The following is an 18,615-nucleotide window of genomic DNA, read 5'->3' on the forward strand; positions in this document are numbered from 1 at the left end:
GTTTTGCTGACCTGCGAAAGTCATCAGGACATATGGAGATAATTATTGCTATGGCATTACAAAGGTGTAGGCTATGATCTAGCACATCTTTACCTACATGTTCCTGCAAAACTACTCAAGAGTCATCTTTTTAGAAGTCATAGATGACAAGAAAAGATAATACAGAAATAATAAAGCATTGCACGGCTAACATTTTAGACTCCCTGAAAAGTCAAAAGATTATGTTGCAATGATCTATATATGCTCCGTATCTAATAAGTGTTCTTCACCAAGAATTAGAAATCATTCTTTGAGAATGCAAGCTTTCATTCTCAGTCAGGTTCCATGGCTGAGAATTCAAAGACTGTATCTATATTTGATAACAATGGTTTTAAGGAGCCTTCTATTTTGAAAGTTATTTATTTATAGTGTTTACTGTGTATTTTTTTAAAAGTATTTTGAAATAGAAGTTTGAAATTCCAAGCGATTATGTACAACTCCAACTGATCACTGCTAAAGCATATTGATGACTACAGGATCCTAGTAAAAGTTTATTAAAAAATTCAAAAATCTGCTGGGATGGTGCAAAGAAAGAAGTCACCAAAACCCCCACATTTCTTTCCAAAGAGCTCTAACTAGATTCAGTATTGGCTATTTTCTATTCTTATTTTTCCTTTAAAAAAATTATTTTGAAGATCATAATTTTAGCTAAATATTAGGATTTTTGACAAAAATATTGTGTTAATCAAATAAGTTGGTAATTGGTCAAAGAAAGTGATAAGCAGTTTAACTAAGAAGTCATCTTTTTACAGCAAAAACTAAAGGGTTTTTTTTGTTTTTTGTTTTTTTTTTACACTCAGCATGTTTTCACAGTAAAAACTAATTAGAATCAGCTGAAAGAAGTCTACACTGGAGTTCCCCATTATCAACACATTTCTCTCCTTTCTTCAAGACACACAAAACCCAAAATCCACCATATTTTCTTTATTTACATATTATTGGGAAGACTGCAACTTACTAAGTGCTGGATGGCTGTCCACAATCTGTACTGGAATAGTGTGTACATCTCCCAGGAGAATCTGATGAACTCCTCCTTCTAGGCTTCTGGAGTCATCTACCCCTCCAACTGCTACCAACTGGCCCATGGTGACCAAACTCTGATCACAGCCAGGCGGAGCCCCAAAAGCAGAGGCAGCAGTGCTATGCTGTGTTAGGCCAGCACCTGCTTGCAGACTGTGTCCTTGACTGAGTACTAGAGAATGGCTGGTTATTGCACTCCCTATGGAATCCAGGAGACTTGCAGGGCTGGGAGGGGAATGGTTATTTACAGCTATCAGGGCTGTTGATCCATTTGTGGAGGTAAAAGTTGACTGCAGCTGTAATCCCTGTGAAAGAGAAGGCAGAAGAACTAACATACTAGTATTTACAGCAGGAGGAATTTGCATTTAATGGCACTTATTTTGGAATGCTGGAACTGGATAGCTTCTGACTTCCAATACATCATCTCTTTTGAACAGTCAATCCCCGCAACCCTAGGTTAAAGTTGTATTAGAAAACAATTAGGACAATGGTATCCAGCAGCATCTAGAAGACTGCTTATGACCATAAAGCTCTAATTTTGGATTGATATTCGGTTTCAAATCATTCCCTGATACTGGCCATTTCCACAAGAGGTGGGCACTAAAAGCTAAGCATACTGCTTTGAAAAAAAAAAGGGAGTGAGGTGGAGCCAGGCTGTCTTGAGAAAGAGAGGGAAACAGCAAGTAAAACAGCACCTTACTGCAGACTATATTTCTAGGGAAGAGATCATGCATTTCATTGGGGTTCAAGAAGCATGAAGGTAGCTTTTCAAATAAGTAGTTAGGGAAGAAGGCTATAAGAACCAGCTTTGAAGGAAGGTGAACTTTAGAAGAAGCTCTTTTAGCATGACATTCTTATCCCCACTCTTCAGCCTTTCAACCTGGAAATTTACAGATCTGAGCTGGAAGCAGTTTTAGGATTTTAACATATTTTCTTCAGAGGCTGGAGGAGGTTTTAAAGGAATAAATAAGACTGAATTATCCCCCCTCAGTTTTCCAGCATCTTCATTATGAAGACTGGACCATGTGGAAAATGAATTGACGCTTGGTTTGAGGCAGAAACCCACTACCTTCATCCTCTTAGTTTTGCCTTCACAAAAGACCCTAACTTCAAGTGTCAGAAGATGGTAGTGGGATCTCCTGCACCACAGCTATATGCTCTGTGACATGCAAGAGAGGCCAACATAAGAGCTGACAGCTATTTCAAAGTCCACGTTACCTAGCCAGTGTTTGGGTCATTAGCTGTGAGGGAACTTGCAGTTCTCAGCTCGCCTTCAGCATTCCCAGCACACAACGTTTGACGTTCTGTAAACAACTTGACTGTACCTGAAGTTGTGCAAATATCTTGGGCTGAATTGAAGAGAGTGAAGACAACAGCTGAGCTGTTTCTGGCAGTAAGGACTCCCCGCTCTGGTTGGATTCTGCTTTGGTGACAACTGACTCCCCTGCTGAGCTCCCTACAGTGCCACAGAGAGGAAGCAGTTATGACAAATTTCTTCTTCCTGTTTAAAAGCTTCCCCTGCAAACTGAACAAACCCCTTCAATCTCCATATAGACATACAAAAGACATGTATATATATACATATATGCTGTTCTCTTTGCAGAAGAACTTGGATGGTAAAGAAAAAAGGCTGGGTATGAGAAAAAGACAACGCTGTAGGAAGATTGTATGTGCCTGTTCAGAGTGAAAAAAGAAGTACCAATAAATCCATTGTGGAGAGCAAAGTAATTGCACCCCACACTGTACTTTGAATTTCTAGTTATAACATAAAAGCTGAAACATTTCTATCAAAGCAGCAATCAAATAATTTGACAATACATACACCTCAGTAAGGGCTCAGAAACAGACAGGCATCAAAAGAAAGGGCTGTCTTCCAAAACAAAAATCTACGCAGGAAATCCTCTAAGCCTCACCACTCCCTTCCAAACATCTTCATGGAATTAGGATAACTTCTATGCAATATCTCACCAAAAGTCCATTTATCTGGAGGCCTTTCAGCCTACAGATTACATCATATCCTCAAAATTCTTATTAATGCAAGAATGATGGACTTCATTTCCTGAAGATTTGTAAAAATTAGTATTCACTTGTAGCAATTTCTGCAAGAAAAATTCCCATGGGATCATTCCATTTCCTGTTTGAGCCACCCAGAACATTTTGGTTAAGATTTATCCAGACACAAGCAGACATTGCTTAGCCTCTTGTTTTGCAGTTTCACTGCTATAACTGTAAAAGACGACCTTGCCCTGTGCACGTAGATTAGCCTGGTGAATGGAAAAAAATTGAGAATGGCCAATTGCAAACAGTTTTCTAACAGGAAATCATACAAAAGTTTCCAGCAATCTAAGTGAGTAGAGATACATTTTGCAACACATATACCTATATGCAAACTCTAACTCTTTATTGTAACTGACCATAAAATACATTCTATAAATCTTCTTGAACACAACTACTTCAAATATTTAGGCTCTTTTTAACACTATACAGAGATTCCATATGCATATGTGAATATTCACATGTAGGAAGAGATGGTAGTTCTTTCCTTAGTGTATTCTACACCAACATGCCTAGGAATAAAGCTAATAGTTCAACTCCTAATCTAACCACTCCTTAGACTGCATGGGCATTCAGTATGAATGCCAGAAGTTAAAAAGCCCCAAATATATATACACACACAGGTACTTTACCTCACTTGTCATTATACTTCATAAAAGATGTAAAAGGGAGCACACTTAAGTTTGATAGTTACAGTGATTCTTACACCGAGGAGAGAACAGAGAAAGCTGTATCATATAGTGATATGGAGTTCTGCGCAACAAGAAAACAAACAGCTGGGTTTAGTTCTGTTATTGTTTGGTTTCTTAAATGTAAATTTGTCCCCATTCAGCACAAGTTAAAATGAAAAAAACCCATATACACACAAAAGTTTGAAAAGACAGTGTTTTCCCTTGCTACCACTTCACATAAATTAATGAGAGCCGATTTTTTCAGTCAGGCTTCTTTTTTTGCTTAGACTTGTATTACAATTATAAACATGTGTTTGCAATGTGTACAAACACATACCCACATATATAAGGGAAGACAAGATATACTGGAATTAGAGTAACTGCTTATGTTCACCGAATTGGTGCACATATGCAGAAAACTGAACAAATCCAATTCTCTAGCTTCCTTTAAAATTCAGTATGTCACTGGATAGATGTTTACACATTCGATAGGCTACACTGCCTTAGAAAATTATCTGTGAAAGACAAAGAAAGCAAGAATTGGTCTTCCTGAACCTTCGCCAGCATTCAGACAGTTCATACCAAAAGTCATCCCTGCTGAGCTCTATCACAGCTGTTGAAGGCACAACTATTCTGTGTCTCTCCATAAAAGCACAGTAATAGAAATATTAACGTAGACATGCAAGTTTAAGCACGGTAAGTCTGCTCATATTGCAAATTCCTTTTTTTCCTAAAAAACATGACTTCCTTAAAAAAGAGGGACACTAATTCAAACTGAGCCTAAAAATTTACCTGTTGTCCTCTGACAGTTGTCAAGACTGAAATTCTTGCCCTAAGAGCACCAAGCATACATGATGCTTTTCTGTTCAAATTGATCCATTGCAGCAACAGCTAAAATAAGAGTTTAAAAAATCCCAAACAAAACAAAGCCCAATATTGGCCTTTTTAACTGTAAGTGCACTGGTGTGCATGGAACAGCTCCATGTAAATTAGGTTCACCAAGTCATTTAGGAGAAATCACACAGTGAGCCAAACCTCTGGGGGTTTATATTTCCTGCTACAACAAAGATAAGAAATAGGTCATGAAGTGACAGGGGCCAAAGGGGAAAGAAACCCAAACACATCAGGACTTCTTCAGGCAAGAACCACAGTGGAGGATAACTGTTGACATGAGTAAGTCTTTAAACATGACAACTGTGGCAGTGTCCCTTTGGTCCCTCTAGACTTCTCTATCAGCTGTCTGGAACAAAAAGTACCCACCACCATGTTCCAGTTAAATGGGAAAACAAGCTGGCAGCACCACTGAGATTAAAAACATATAAGAAGCCTGCAGCATTATCTTAATGTATGCAAACAGTTAGGCTCTTCCACCTTGCTTCAATCATATCCCTGCTAAAAGCCAACAACTTTTCTGATGAGTTTCATAACAAACCTATTAAACAAGGGATGGGGAAAGGATCCACAAACATGCAGAAAAGTTTTTTTGGTGTCACAGTAGACAAAATATCCTTGAAACCTGGGGAAAAGGGCACAATCATCTCTCATTTTAAATTTATTATCAGTTACCATGTTCCAGCAGAGCATCTCAGCCTATGTGTAATCCTAACTATGTGGGTAGCAAGTAGACCTAGTTACAAACACCCGTATTTTGGTTTAGTACATGTTTTGAAGTTGAAGTAATAGTAGTAGGAACCCACTTTCAACAAAGGAAAAGTAGTGTAACCAGTGTCTTCAAAAAAACCAAACCTTTGACCATGAACACATAAAATCAAGTTTCTGTAGAAATCTACACTATCTACACTCTGGTTTTGCAGCAGAGTAGGAGGAAGTTTAACACTTTGTTAGGTGGCTCAGCAGTTGCTGGGAAGAGATGCTACTTTAGCTTCACATATTAATAAAGAGGTTACACCACATAAAGAACTGAAAAAACATATCTCACAGCTCTGCTGCCACTAAACACCTGTGTTTCTATATCTGTTCTAAGCGTTAAGGAAAAATGGAAAACAGTGCTCTCAATTCTGGCAACAGAAATACAGCATTCCTTTTTCAGGGCCTGAACCTAGCAGTGGAACTCATCAAGCCAATGACTTTGTGAGAAGCAGGAAACCCAATATGCATTCAAGTCCTTTTTAGCAAGATGTTTAAGCATGTGTGAAGCACAAACCATCAAGGAACTTAAGTACCCAGTTGGCTCCTGCGTGTTGTGTGCCCTGACAGATATAGCTGTTCAGTAGGAATTTAATTCTCTCTACACAGGTGTTATTATGCACCTTCATCTAAGACAAGATGTTCTTTCCACATAACCATCCCATTAAAATCTTCAGTCACTTGAGGATGCTAAATAAAAGCCAAATTTATAATTTTCATACTTCTACCAAACCCATCATGACTACACGTATTTTTCCACACATGCAGTCAAATAGTTAAAAATAAGTATGTCAAATTAGACACACCAAAATAATCCTTCTTAAGTTCAGCTGAGTGACAGAACATGACAGCAACCTCTCTGAAAGGAAACTGAACTTCTGTGACATAGCTAATAAAACAAATCACATTTGGAGACAGCTAAGTTATTAATGCAGTCCTACCATCTGAAGGTGGTGAGGCAAATGTAACAGTCACTGTCTCTGTGAGAACATTCCCACTGTCTGTGGTCCACTGCAGCTGAAAGGAAAAAGACCTCAGTTCTCAGAAAGGGTGCAAGTTTATCTATTACAGGAACATAGGCTCAATACAGGACCCATAGGAAAACAGTGTCTAAACCAACACTTTCTTACAACCATGCATTTTGGGAGCTCTTGGTTTACAAAAAAAAAAAAAAAATTACTGTAAAAGATTTTTTAACATGCATTATATCAGGAAGGCTAAAGTCTGCTCATGACAATTCAAAGACTTTAAAATATAAAATAGTCAAACCATTTGGCTAACTAACAAGTATCACTCACTCACCTGGGCCAAGAGCAGTGTAGGGAGAGGGAAAAGACTCATGACAGCATGATTTAACAGTACAGTTTGTCAAAGCTGATTTTAAATCAGCAATTCTTCAGCAGTCAGCCTTGTAACTGGGAAAACTAGGGTCACTGTGTATCCCTTATTACTCAATAGGTGGAAGAAAATTAAGGAACAACACGTCAGAGTTACCGAGCATTCTGAAGTACCTACTTCATGCTTACTTCACTTGCTATAAAGTGCATTTATTAATATTTACACATTCAAAATGTTGTGCAAGGCCTAATTTAGACTGCCTGAGACATACTTCATCCCCATTTTTCAGATACAGGAAAGTAGTAGTAACCTCTCCAAAACACAGACAATGACAAAGCCATGAATAAAATTTTCTGATGCATGCCAGTTTTTCTACACCACATGGCTTTCAGTTAATGCAGTCATCATGAAGTGCTAGTATTGTAGTTTTTCAATCAACTAATAGCAATCGAATGCTGATGAGATAAATACCAAATAAGGTCAGAAGGTTTTAGTCACATTTAATCCAATCTTGCTCAGCCAGAGATTCCACTGAAAATATTGCTGCTGGAAATATAAAGTCATAGAGCATTTTGGATGAAATACAGCTAAGTGGTAAAAATTTAAAATAAGATTTCCAGTATTTAACTCCAAAAATCAAAAAGAAACACAAAGGCCAACGTACCATTGCTGGGATACTTTCTGAATTATACACCATCTCACCATTCCTCAGGGATTTCTGCACTTCATGAATGTGGTTCTTGATGTCATTCACAGTGGGGAAGAAGGACAGGTTATGTCTTTCTGGCACTTCATCAGGCTTGAATAATTCTCTTTCCACATACTTTCTGTCACATGTTAAAGGACATTAAAATGTGTGTATTTAAAATATATTGTGCTATCTCTCTCTGTTATAGACACTGCTACCTTCTCCCTCCCCTTGTTGCAATGACAAGAGCAAGCTAGATGATCTTCTGACCCAGTTCTTTGTGCATCTGCTACAGAGTTTTGAATTAAAAATCCCCATTTATTCAACTAACGTTAGGAGGACAGCAGCTCTTAGTGGCTACCTATAATAAAATGGAAAGAGGAGACAAAAGCTGGGAAAAACAGATTCTCATGACATATAGGAAATATTCTCAGTAATGCATCAGCACTGCCATTCAGTTGCAAACCAAATTAATCAAATGCAAAAGTAGATACAGCACTACAGACTAAGAGCATGTCAGACAGTTGTGTACCTTAGTTGCTTCCTCACTGCATAGACCTGCTCTATTCCCTGAGACACCAGTTCTCGGATCTTGTCTGCCACTTGAGGATGAAGTCGGGAAGGCAGAGTACAGTTCTCATCTCTAACAACTTCCTCCTCCTCCTCAGGAGAAGACACAGACAAATGGGACGGTGAAGAAGGGAGGCAGGAAGTTTCCATTTCATGATACTGGTGGGCTTGCTGAGTGGGTAACTGTACATACCACCTGGCAAGAAGGAAAGAGTTTCTACACACGATTCTCAAGCAAAGGCAAAAAATGGGGGAACAGACTGACAATCACAAACAACCTAGTTAGACTGACTTAAGTTTTTACAGCCCCTGAGCTGGAAGATACTGCCTTTCAGAGCTCAGGGCCCTCTCACACCTTTCAATGCAAAATAAACCAGCTCAAACCCCCAAATAAAACTATTTCTATCTATTTCCTGCATGAAAACATCTGCTGAAGTTCCACAGCTTGGTGCTTAACACATTTACCATATTAATACTCCAAAGCCACATAAGTCTTACTGACATTGTGGGATTTTTTACTATTGATATTAAGCAAGAGCCTTAATAAAGTGACTAAGTAAAAAATAAATCAAACCAAGAAAATTATTGCTCTTTTTTGCTTCATTTGTCAAGATAAAGAAAAAAATGGAAGTTTCACCTGAGGACACCGCCAGCATCTATCAAGTTCTTCTTCAGCATGTTGAATGCTTTCTCCTGCTCCATTCTTATGATTTTCTTGTCAATTTTAGGGTCAGTAGGAACCCTGTATTCTGGAAACTTTTGAACCTTTTTAATATAGATCCTGCCAAGAGGGCGGGGGGGGGGGGGGGGGGGATAAAAAAAAATTATCCTTCAGTATACTTTGCCCTCAAGGAGCAAAGGTAAAACCCCCACCTACTTCATATCAGATATTAGTATAGAAAAAGTTCAAGCAGAGTGCTGCAGGGGGTGAAAAGCCTCTAAGAGAACTGTAGAATTGTTAAGGACACATCAACAGAGATGGATGCAGACAGACACACTTCTGTTCCAATCTGGAAGCCACTCAGCCAGAGTCATTTTGCACCTCAGCAAAAACCCTCTGTCCCTCAGTATAGTAACACAACACCATTCTGAACAGGTTGTAGTTCACCCAGCTTGAAGCCAGAAGTGAGCACATACATACCTAGCTGCAACTGTCCAGGTAAACACACTCTTAGCTCAATAAAAACTGAACAAGCACCCAGGAGAATGCTCAAGGACAAGTTAAAAAACCCATTAGCGTTGGACAAGGAGAAAGTCCCCAGTGAACAGGAAAAACTGTAACTCCTTCAGCAAATAGAACATCTACTAAATTAGGATGATTGGCTGATATGAGTGCAATTAAAAGCCTGAAGGAAAAACAACAAATAAGATGACAAATAAGTTTTAGGACCAAAAATGGTCACTACAGGACACCACAATAAGTAACTAATGCTTAGGTAGAGAATGATTCCCACTTGTACTCCACATCCTGATGTACTGCTACTTTGCAACCAGGCAACCTATCAAATCTCAGCCTTACTCAGTTTAACAGGACAGCATTTCCTCCTCCTCTCTAAATGAGTATCAACCTCAGGTTAACAAGGAGATGAAGCTAAGAGCTACAGTGCATATCAGCTACCACCCCCAAAGAGTGCTCCGTCAAGACTCACAGAAAGAAGGCTTTCTTAGGATGCTGAGTAGCTCTTCCAGCTTTATAGACAATTCTTACCTTGCTGGACAAGTGGCTTTGTACAGATGGCCAGAGACGCTTTCCTGCTCACCAGCTTTTTTGGGCTGGAACCCTTTCCTCCTTGGTCCATATTGGCACTCCATTACAATGGCTCTGCTTCCTGGGAACGGAAAGTAATGCACTCTATTTATTCAAGCAACCACTGAAGGTATTACAGTAAAACAGTAACTACAGAAAAGATGAGAGTTCCAAAAGAGTTATTTCTGTTTACCATCAAACTCTTCAGAAGGCAGAACACATAAGTGTAGCAAGCACTCAAATACAGTGCAAATGCTTCTCTCACAGCATGTAAGGAATACAGAGCATTTCCAAAGCACTTCCCAAACGTATTATACCTCACAACACACCTGCAACATATATGAAGGAAAAATACTGGATTCTGCCCTGGTGAACACCAATGCTTTACAAGATAAGCAGCCTTGCAAGTGACCAAAGGAGCACAATGCTGGTAAGAAACATAAGAGAAGCAGAATCCCCCAAATAACTGAGAAAATCCACATCTGAAATCAAAGGTCAGCAGCTATTTCCAGCCTCCTCTCTCAAATGAATACTTCAGACCATGCTGTCCCATAAATTCTTACTTGCAAGTCTGGCCTCTCTTACCTGCTAAATAACACTGTTTCAGTGTGGCATACCCACACAAAACTAGACACGCTTAAAGAAATACTGCTTAGCTCTTAACTTGAAGTAAGTGACAACTTCTAGTCAGACCTCTAACAAAAGGGGTAACAGGCATAGCACTAAAGTGGTCAAGAAATTCTTCCCAATTTATTCCACGTCACGTTTAGTTATTTTTTATTTATAATTCATATACTCCAGTATGCAGGCAAGGAGCTGCCTATACAACAAGTGATATAACCAAAACCTTTTTAAGAACCACAACAGCAACATAATGTGTTTCCATAAGATACCCAATGTTTTATTGCCTTAGAGTGTGACATTAAAAAAAAAACACAAAAAAACCAAACTTAAAAAAATCAATGCAAATAAAGAAATAGGAAATTTAAAAGAGAACTATGTATAACAAACAGATATCTTGTCTCTTTTTCAAGAACAAAATACAAGTTCTAGGATTGAAAAGACTTCAACAGCTTTAAACTAGTCCTTGCTAATATGAATCTCAAAAGCAATTTGATGGGGCCCTTGTTTTATGAAAGTATCAACTATCCAAAATTCTTACTAAAAATAACAAACAAGATTTTGATGATTAGTGCATGTTTTACACTACAGGAAGCTAGCCACCTTCCCACAGCTGAAGCACAGCAGGGAAGGTATTACAGATTGGTTACACTTATGCAGAAGGGATAAGTTCCTCAAAAATACCACTTTTGTCCTGCACTGTTCAGAATTCAGTTATCTGGGATTTAAACTGCAGTTCAGTAAATCATATTTACAGCCTCTGCTCTACAGGTGTAAAGGATTTTAATGAATGCTCTTCATAGAGGAGTTATAAACTAAACCTAAATGTATTGGAAAGGCAACATGTTAAAAATATACCCAATGCCTGTTTGGAGGTCTGAGCAAAGCGAAAAAATATTACAATTTAATAATGTGAGTCTCTATTAGTCTACAACATTTTAAAGAAAAAAAAAATCTATGTGTGTTTTTGGTCTAAATATCATACTGTGGGGCAACTAATTTATCAGGCAAATCTTAGAGGGAACTAAAGATGTCTCATATACATTTTGAGGAAAAAATAAAAGCGTAAATTGTTTTGGCTTTGTTCTTAGTTTTCTTATACCTCACAGTTTATGGCTGAAGCTTTAAAACTGGTGCTAACATTTCACTTTTTCAGTTACTTTCAGGAAAAAAAAAAAAAAAAGAAAAAAACAAGCACATAACCTACATTCCAGTCATTCATGATCCCTATGTAACAATTAAAACCTGTTCATTTCATATCTGAATGAACTCTTTAGTAATCTCACATATGCATTGCATGAGCTAAATTACCAACCTGTGAAGTCTGCACACTCATTTTAAAAACCAAAAATCTGCCTGTTGACATATGTTGCAGTTTATTTTGTCTTTTAAATTTAATTAGTTTTTTTAAAGGGTGCCACTTAAATAGTTTATTGACTCCTGCGGAACAAACTCTTCAAAGGATCTCCAAGTTAGGCAAGAATACTCAAACAAGCTCTTACCCTTACGAGAACTTTCACATCCTGATGGAGCAGATGGGATCTCCACCTAAAGATCTCATCACAAAAAACCCCATCAAATGGTACTTAGTAATTTATTTCTAAAGAACAAAAGGAAATAATCACAACAAAACATAAGCCCGTGGTTTCAGGGAAACAAGCTCCTTCAGACTGTGTCATGGAGGTGCCCAAGCTGCTCTTTTTTTATGTTTGTGCCTTGACTTTACCAACACTAAGGAACACCATAAAGATCCTTCTTTATGGCCAGTTAGCAACTGATGTTGAAATTTTGAAAGTAGTTATTAAAATAAAAGTTAGTTACCTGCATTGACAAAGGGGATCCCATCATATGGGACATACTGAGATTTCCACATCAACCGTGTGGCAGGTTTGGCTGGGCTTGGAGACTGGCGCGTCCCCCACACACTTTGTGTTTGCTGCTTGTGTAGCGTTAGAACGCTCTCTAATTCTGTCTCGCTCACACAATAGCCGCGGTACGAGTCCCCAATTTTCTGCATGGAAAGGAGGTGAAATAATAGGATTATTCACCCAGCTGACTGCTGAACATTACACAAGAAAACAAAAGCAGTCAGGGACTCTGGCAGGTGAGGACACAGGCCCAGATTTTTGGTGTTTGATGGTTTTTTTCCCCATACTAGTATCCTCACAAATAGATTTACCATAAGATCTAACACCAGAACAGTCCCCACTGAGGTCAGGAGTTTGTCAGCCCTCCAAGACCCTAAGTAAACCAAGAACCCCTGAAAAGATTACAGTTACTGCCAACTCTGATTTCCACAGGACAACTTCACTCCTGTTGTTTCTGCCACCACACCAGTTGCAGTCACCTCCTACACAAATTTGTCTTAGGCAAACATTTTCACTTGACTCCCACAGAGAATCTCTGAGGCATTAAAAACTGTCTATGCATCTACTTCAACACACACGTGCTGCACTGAGTCTGTGGTTAGCAAGACCTAAAGTCAACAAAGAACAAATGAACACCTTGTGAATGAACTGGGCCAGCACAGTGCTGCTGCTAGCGCAAGCCTAAAAGCAGAGGGTTATGTATGCACCGGCTGCATGAGTCGTTCTGAGACACCAGCTGCTTACACTTCAGCAGCTCACTGCACTGCAAGCCCACTGCTCCAGCAGTTAAGAAAATCTGCATAGGCTGCGCTCAAACAGCTGTGGTGGGGAAGAGAAGCTGGCAATTGTTTAGCCAGAAATTATAAATAACATTTCTGTCCAAAACTTGATCTGAAAAATCCAGGAGAAGTAAGGCAGCCTGAGAAGTACCACAAGTACCTTCTTTACAGAAACCTGGGATGCCCCCTTTCGCAAGAGGGATTACAGTACCACTCCACACAGTGAATATTGCGTGACCAGCATTTTTCTTTCCATATCTTATACCTGTCACTATAAATAGGTCATTGGCCTTACTCTAGGGAGATGAGAAGACTGATAAAACTGTTGTGCCAGAAAAGTAGCAGTAACAGTTACGGCACTGTCTCCTATTCTGGCTTTACTTCTGCGCAAGAGCAATCATTTTCCCAAAATTGGTGGGAGGGGAGGAGGAGAAGAAAGTCATACAGCACATAGAATCCCTGCTCTCTAGGAGCTTCCCAAGTAGGAACAAATGGACAAGTGAAACCATCTGCTCCACACAAACAAATGAACTTAGCTTTGTAGAGTTGATTAATTAATGCAGTTTTTAATTACACTGTATTTCAGTATGCTGATACATGCTGGAAATGCATCCTGATCAGACCACTGAAAACTAAGTAGGTTGTAGAAAATAACCATTTATTTTTCAAATCCACTTTTTATTAACAATTTAATTACCTCAAAGTAATCGAATACTCTCCAACTCTTTAACTCCAGCCAAGCTACAAGCCAAAAAAAGGGGCATTCCTTTTCTCCCTGCTGGCCTTACCTCAGCAAGGGTACATAAAAGCTTACACTGAAGTACACATATCAAGACTGCAGTTTTCCTTGAGTGAACTAACAGCAGCAGGATACCAGAGGCATTACACTGTCTATGCACAGCAAGTGTAAGCTGAACATTTCAAGGCAGTCAGGGAATCAACACCAAACACAGAGCTTAGTGCTAATTTTGGAAAGCTGCAGCTTATATTGCTCTGCGTTTGTCTGCAGTACTAATTGCCAAAGGAGTCATTGCCCTTCAGAGTTCAGTCCTGGCCAGCTCCCTAGGATACACAATTGGTAGCATGTACCTGGGCCACACCATGGCTTCATCTGCTTGCATCTTCTGTGAAATTCACAGACTTCAACACTGTTTACATTTGTTTCTATTCTGGCAAGTAACTGAAAGAGTGGAACTGTGAGTTGATATAATCATCTGCACCTCTACTAGATCTCCAAATTCCAGTTGGACCTTTCAATCCTGTTACTAGTAACAAAACATTCTGCAAGACAGTCACACCTGAAAGATAAATGACACCTCAAAATCCCATTGTCTCGAGTCTGTGCCCATGAAAAGGCACATGCATCCTAGCAGTCTCCAATGGACTTACACTGTGTAACTGACAAACTCAGCAAAGCAACTCTGCTGATAACACACAAGGAGGAAGAGGATTTGAGTTATTCCTCCCTGGATGGGCTGACTTTGCAGGCAGAACAGCAACAAAATAACTTTTTTTTTTTTTAAAGGAACAGGGAGGATTAATGCATAGGGGCACTAGTTCTGCTGAACAGCAGAGGCAGATGTTCTACATCCTCAGAACACATTCAAACAGACAACATTTTGATTTCCTTTTCTTTAAAAACAAGAACTCTTCTATAAATGCTGCTGCTGTGAATTTTAAACACAGCAGGTGAAATTGCTCATAATAGACTCAGATAGATGAAGCAGATCATAATACAAGTCCTCCTATAAAATGAAACCAAAAATAAATGATTCAGGTAAGCTACCTGGATGTTAGGACAGGAAAATATGTGCCACAGTGCTAAAAACACAGTAATAAGGGTTATAGATCTTATTGGACTTTAACAACTCACTGGCCAACTGAATTAAGTGACTCATTCTGTGAAAATGGTATCTCCACCATGGAAGAATTAATGTTATTGATTTTTGACCTCTTAACATTTAAGTGGATATAATAATGGACAGTACTGTTTGTATGAAATAACAGGCATATAAAAAGAGGAATAGATTAATATATTAAGTTAATTTAAAAGTTATTTCTAAGTGGATACAGAAAGAAATTCAATTTCTAAGTCCCTGCAACTGCAATTTCCAGTTATCAGTGGCCAAGAAAATAGGAAAAACCTCAAATGGTAGGGATATCTGAAGAGGTGAACCAGCTAGAGAGGGTATGAGTTTTCCTTTAAAAAAGTATTAAGGGAAAGCAAAATAAACATCTATCAGAAGAGTCTGGTAGCAGGAGGAAGGGATAGGTGATCTCTCAAGAATCTTCCCATCTCCCCTCCCTTCCTTTTAAGTGATTTATGATGCATTCTAGCTGTTGATATCCCCCCAGTCATCAGGACAGCTCTGCAGACATCTAACAATATGCAAATAAAGAGAGTTCTGTTTAGGTCAAAAGCCATCACAGGGAATAAAGTCAGAGCACTTTTTAACAAAAGAGACGACAAGCACAGGTAACGATGCTGGTACAAAAAAAAAAAAAAAAAATTCTGTGAGAGTATCTAAAATAGAAATCCTTAGTAAAACATTGAGATTAAGGTACTCTAAGTCCCAGACTTGACGCTGGCAAGTTATAGGGATTTTGAGTTCTATGTGACAATATGAACAGCTGCAGACTTAGACCATACAAAAGCAATTTTCTTCTTTAATTAATGGATCACTAAGGGCAACAAAAACCAGTTTGCTCAGCAGAAGACAACAGAGCTTGCACTGTAGTTCAAGAGTGAACTGTAACATGGCGCACAATGGCTTTCCCAGCGCTGTATGGCACTGAGATTTCAGAAGCACATTTTTTGCTTCAGGAGTTCTTGATGGTCAGTTATGCTAGCATTCCCAAAAAAGGAAGGGATACCATAGCATTTTATGTGTTTAAATGTGCTAGTAGTACCAGTTTGTACCAGTACTATTTCATAATATCAGGAAGCTTGAACACAACTTCTACAACTATGAATTATTCCTTTCATGGAATAGGATCAATATCTTAGACCTAGATGATAAAACATCAAGTCAGAATTCTTTGCAGCCCACCTCACAGTTCCTGAGACGGCGTGCCCATGCAGGCGTATTTGGTGGCAATGGCTGGAGAGGGACAGGAAAGGGATCTTCCACTATCCTGAAAAATAAAAAAAATATAGCAGAAGTCTATACAGACATCCAAGAAAGCAACAATTTAGTCTAAACTACAGGTAACATATCAGATCAGTGCATTATGTATAACCCTACAGCATATGATCAAACTACAGATATTGTATCAACTTGCTTTAAAAATCTGGGGTTCATTTTCCCAATATTCTATTTCATTGTTGAAATAATTCACAGTAAATATAAGTATTTGAAAAAACCACTGTTTTCTACATTCAAGAAGTCCTCTGAGCATTCAGTATTCTCAGTATTATTACTTGACAGCAATAGACAAGACATGGTGAAATAGACAGGTTGATTATCTTGATAATTTTCTTATGCAGACTGATGGTAGAATGCTGAAGATTAAAACCAATATCAAACACTTGTTACATGCTGCACATTTTAGTATATTTTAAATTACTGAAAACCAGCTCCAATAGCTATTTTATGTACATATCTAGTTTCTCCATACCCTAAACCCTGGGGCAGAAACAGTGCTTACTCAATGTTTATTATTCCAAAACTCAAGTGCATCACCTCCTGTCCATACAAACATGTCTCCTTTCCAGGATTATTTTTCTAACAGGTACAGACTGTGTCCACAAAATCCATTCACAAACTGTTTCTCTTCTTTTAAATGTTTCTTGAATATATATAATTTGTGCTGTAGTGAGATTAATCTCTTCCACATCTTGATTTCAAAAGAGCATAAACCAATGCAAAGCCAGCCTGCAGTCCACAGAGCAAACGTCGTCTTTAGATTTTTTGGGGAGTTTTTTTGTTGTTGTTTTGTTTGATTGGTTTAGTGGGCATGGTTGATTGTTGGACTTGATGATCTTAAAGGTCTATTCCAACCTAAATGATTCTATGATTTGGTTTCGGGGGTTTTTTAAGCAAAAAAGAATTTCAGAGTATTCAGGAATTAAAATAGTACGCATCACTTAGCATGGGGACAGAATCAAGTGGACATCAAGAGAAGAAAAACATAACAACTATTTTAACTTTAGAAATTTTGATAACCAATCTGCCTGTCTAGATGTTCCACCGAAACACACTGTTAGCAGCTACTTTCTCATATTTATCAAAGGAAGCTGAAGAAGTTATCCAGAGAACAAAGATTAGGCTCTTCCTGTTAATGCTGACTATTGAAATCTCTCTCTCTACAATTAACTCTTCTTGCGGGAGGATAGTTTATATAGGTTTTAATATACTCATACAAGAAATTCTGCTCACTCAAACGTCAACTTTCCCTGCAGTTCCTTCACTGGATCACTTTCAACTCTTGGATGGCAGTATTAGTGTCTAGTTGGAGTGATTTCAGTAATTTGCACTGTGTTACTTTAAAGGCCCACCTATTGTTCTGGACAGAATATATCCAACTATTTCTGGAATATAGGTACTTCAATTGCTTTTTCCACTGCTCTAGCACGTACAAAAGCCGCCTGCAAACACAGTTAGCTAGACATCATTCAGTAATACTAAGGGTTCATAACCTCCATTCTATACTAATTTTGTGATAACCATTGCAAAAACAAACGGCAGGAAAAAAAGGCAGTACTAACAGTGGATCAAAGTGATTGTTCATCCTTTTAACTCCTGACCTACCTGGTGGTTGTTTTTTTTGATACGGTGAGAGATGCCTGTGGATGTAGAATGTAACTGCTTGCACTGTCTGCTATAGCAGCCACCGCCACAGTCTGCAAGTTCCCATCACCACACTTCTCTTCCGAAACATCTTTGCAAAAATACAACAGTCTTCTGGTTAATAACTGAACTCAGAATGGGGAAATGACAAGCTACGATTAAACTTTGTGTGTTGGAAAAGCAAGCATTTTGACATATGAAATAGGATTTCTAGATGATAAAGTAGTTTAATAGTTGTGAATCAATACTCAAACTCTAGGCATACATATGAAGATACACTTGATAAGGTTGGTTGTACTCAAGGACTTTGGTAATCACGCTACGGCTAAAGAATCCTTCCACAACAAAGCAAATAATAAGAAGAACTTGTAAATTACTCTGCTTTACATTTTCACAAATCCATATAGGATTGCACACTATTTTGTTCAGCTGCAAATAACACACTGGTTGCTTCTCAACTAAGAAAAAAGGAGATTATGATATTGCTTTGTACTTAGAAAAGAACACCTAAACAAGAAAAAAAAAGGCCTCTTGTAATTGAATCTGACATGCTGTTAGAACAAATGTTTTAGCCTTTCTTGATAACAGGGAGCAATCCATAAGCCAAAACAATACTGTTAGATTGAAGCCTGTGTGTGTAGTTAAAAAAAACATAACGGAAAACTGTGAAAGCAGATATTTGATACTTTGGTCTCAACATAAAGAAAAGGGAGCTCTCTTTAGATGCCTCTTTCCCCCATCCTGAGAAAGTGATAAGCTATTGACTCAGTACAGAAATCACT

At 38.4% G+C, this 18,615-nt stretch overlaps 1 protein-coding gene across 13 annotated transcripts in view; it reads right to left on the bottom strand.

Moving 5' to 3' along the window:
* CARF (calcium responsive transcription factor) overlaps positions 1–18,615 on the bottom strand; it is a 41,033-nt gene that overhangs the window by 12,185 nt on the left and 10,233 nt on the right. For 11 of the 13 annotated variants that reach the window (XM_069781724.1, XM_069781723.1, XM_069781727.1 and 8 more), the window contains 10 exons: positions 17,795–17,924; positions 16,094–16,178; positions 12,218–12,407; positions 9,737–9,857; positions 8,666–8,809; positions 7,991–8,224; positions 7,435–7,597; positions 6,374–6,449; positions 2,385–2,515; positions 998–1,364 (listed from right to left, as the gene is read on the bottom strand). In XM_069781724.1, coding sequence (XP_069637825.1) covers positions 998–1,364; positions 2,385–2,515; positions 6,374–6,449; positions 7,435–7,597; positions 7,991–8,224; positions 8,666–8,809; positions 9,737–9,857; positions 12,218–12,407; positions 16,094–16,178; positions 17,795–17,924 — 1,641 coding nt within the window. Of the gene's footprint in view, positions 1–997; positions 1,365–2,384; positions 2,516–6,373; positions 6,450–7,434; positions 7,598–7,990; positions 8,225–8,665; positions 8,810–9,736; positions 9,858–12,217; positions 12,408–16,093; positions 16,179–17,794; positions 17,925–18,615 lie in introns of those variants that run through there. The other 2 variants (XM_069781731.1, XM_069781732.1) reach the window with 2 other exon arrangements.

The sequence above is a fragment of the Haliaeetus albicilla genome, chromosome 4, assembly GCF_947461875.1.
Source record: "Haliaeetus albicilla chromosome 4, bHalAlb1.1, whole genome shotgun sequence".
NCBI lineage: Eukaryota > Metazoa > Chordata > Aves > Accipitriformes > Accipitridae > Haliaeetus > Haliaeetus albicilla.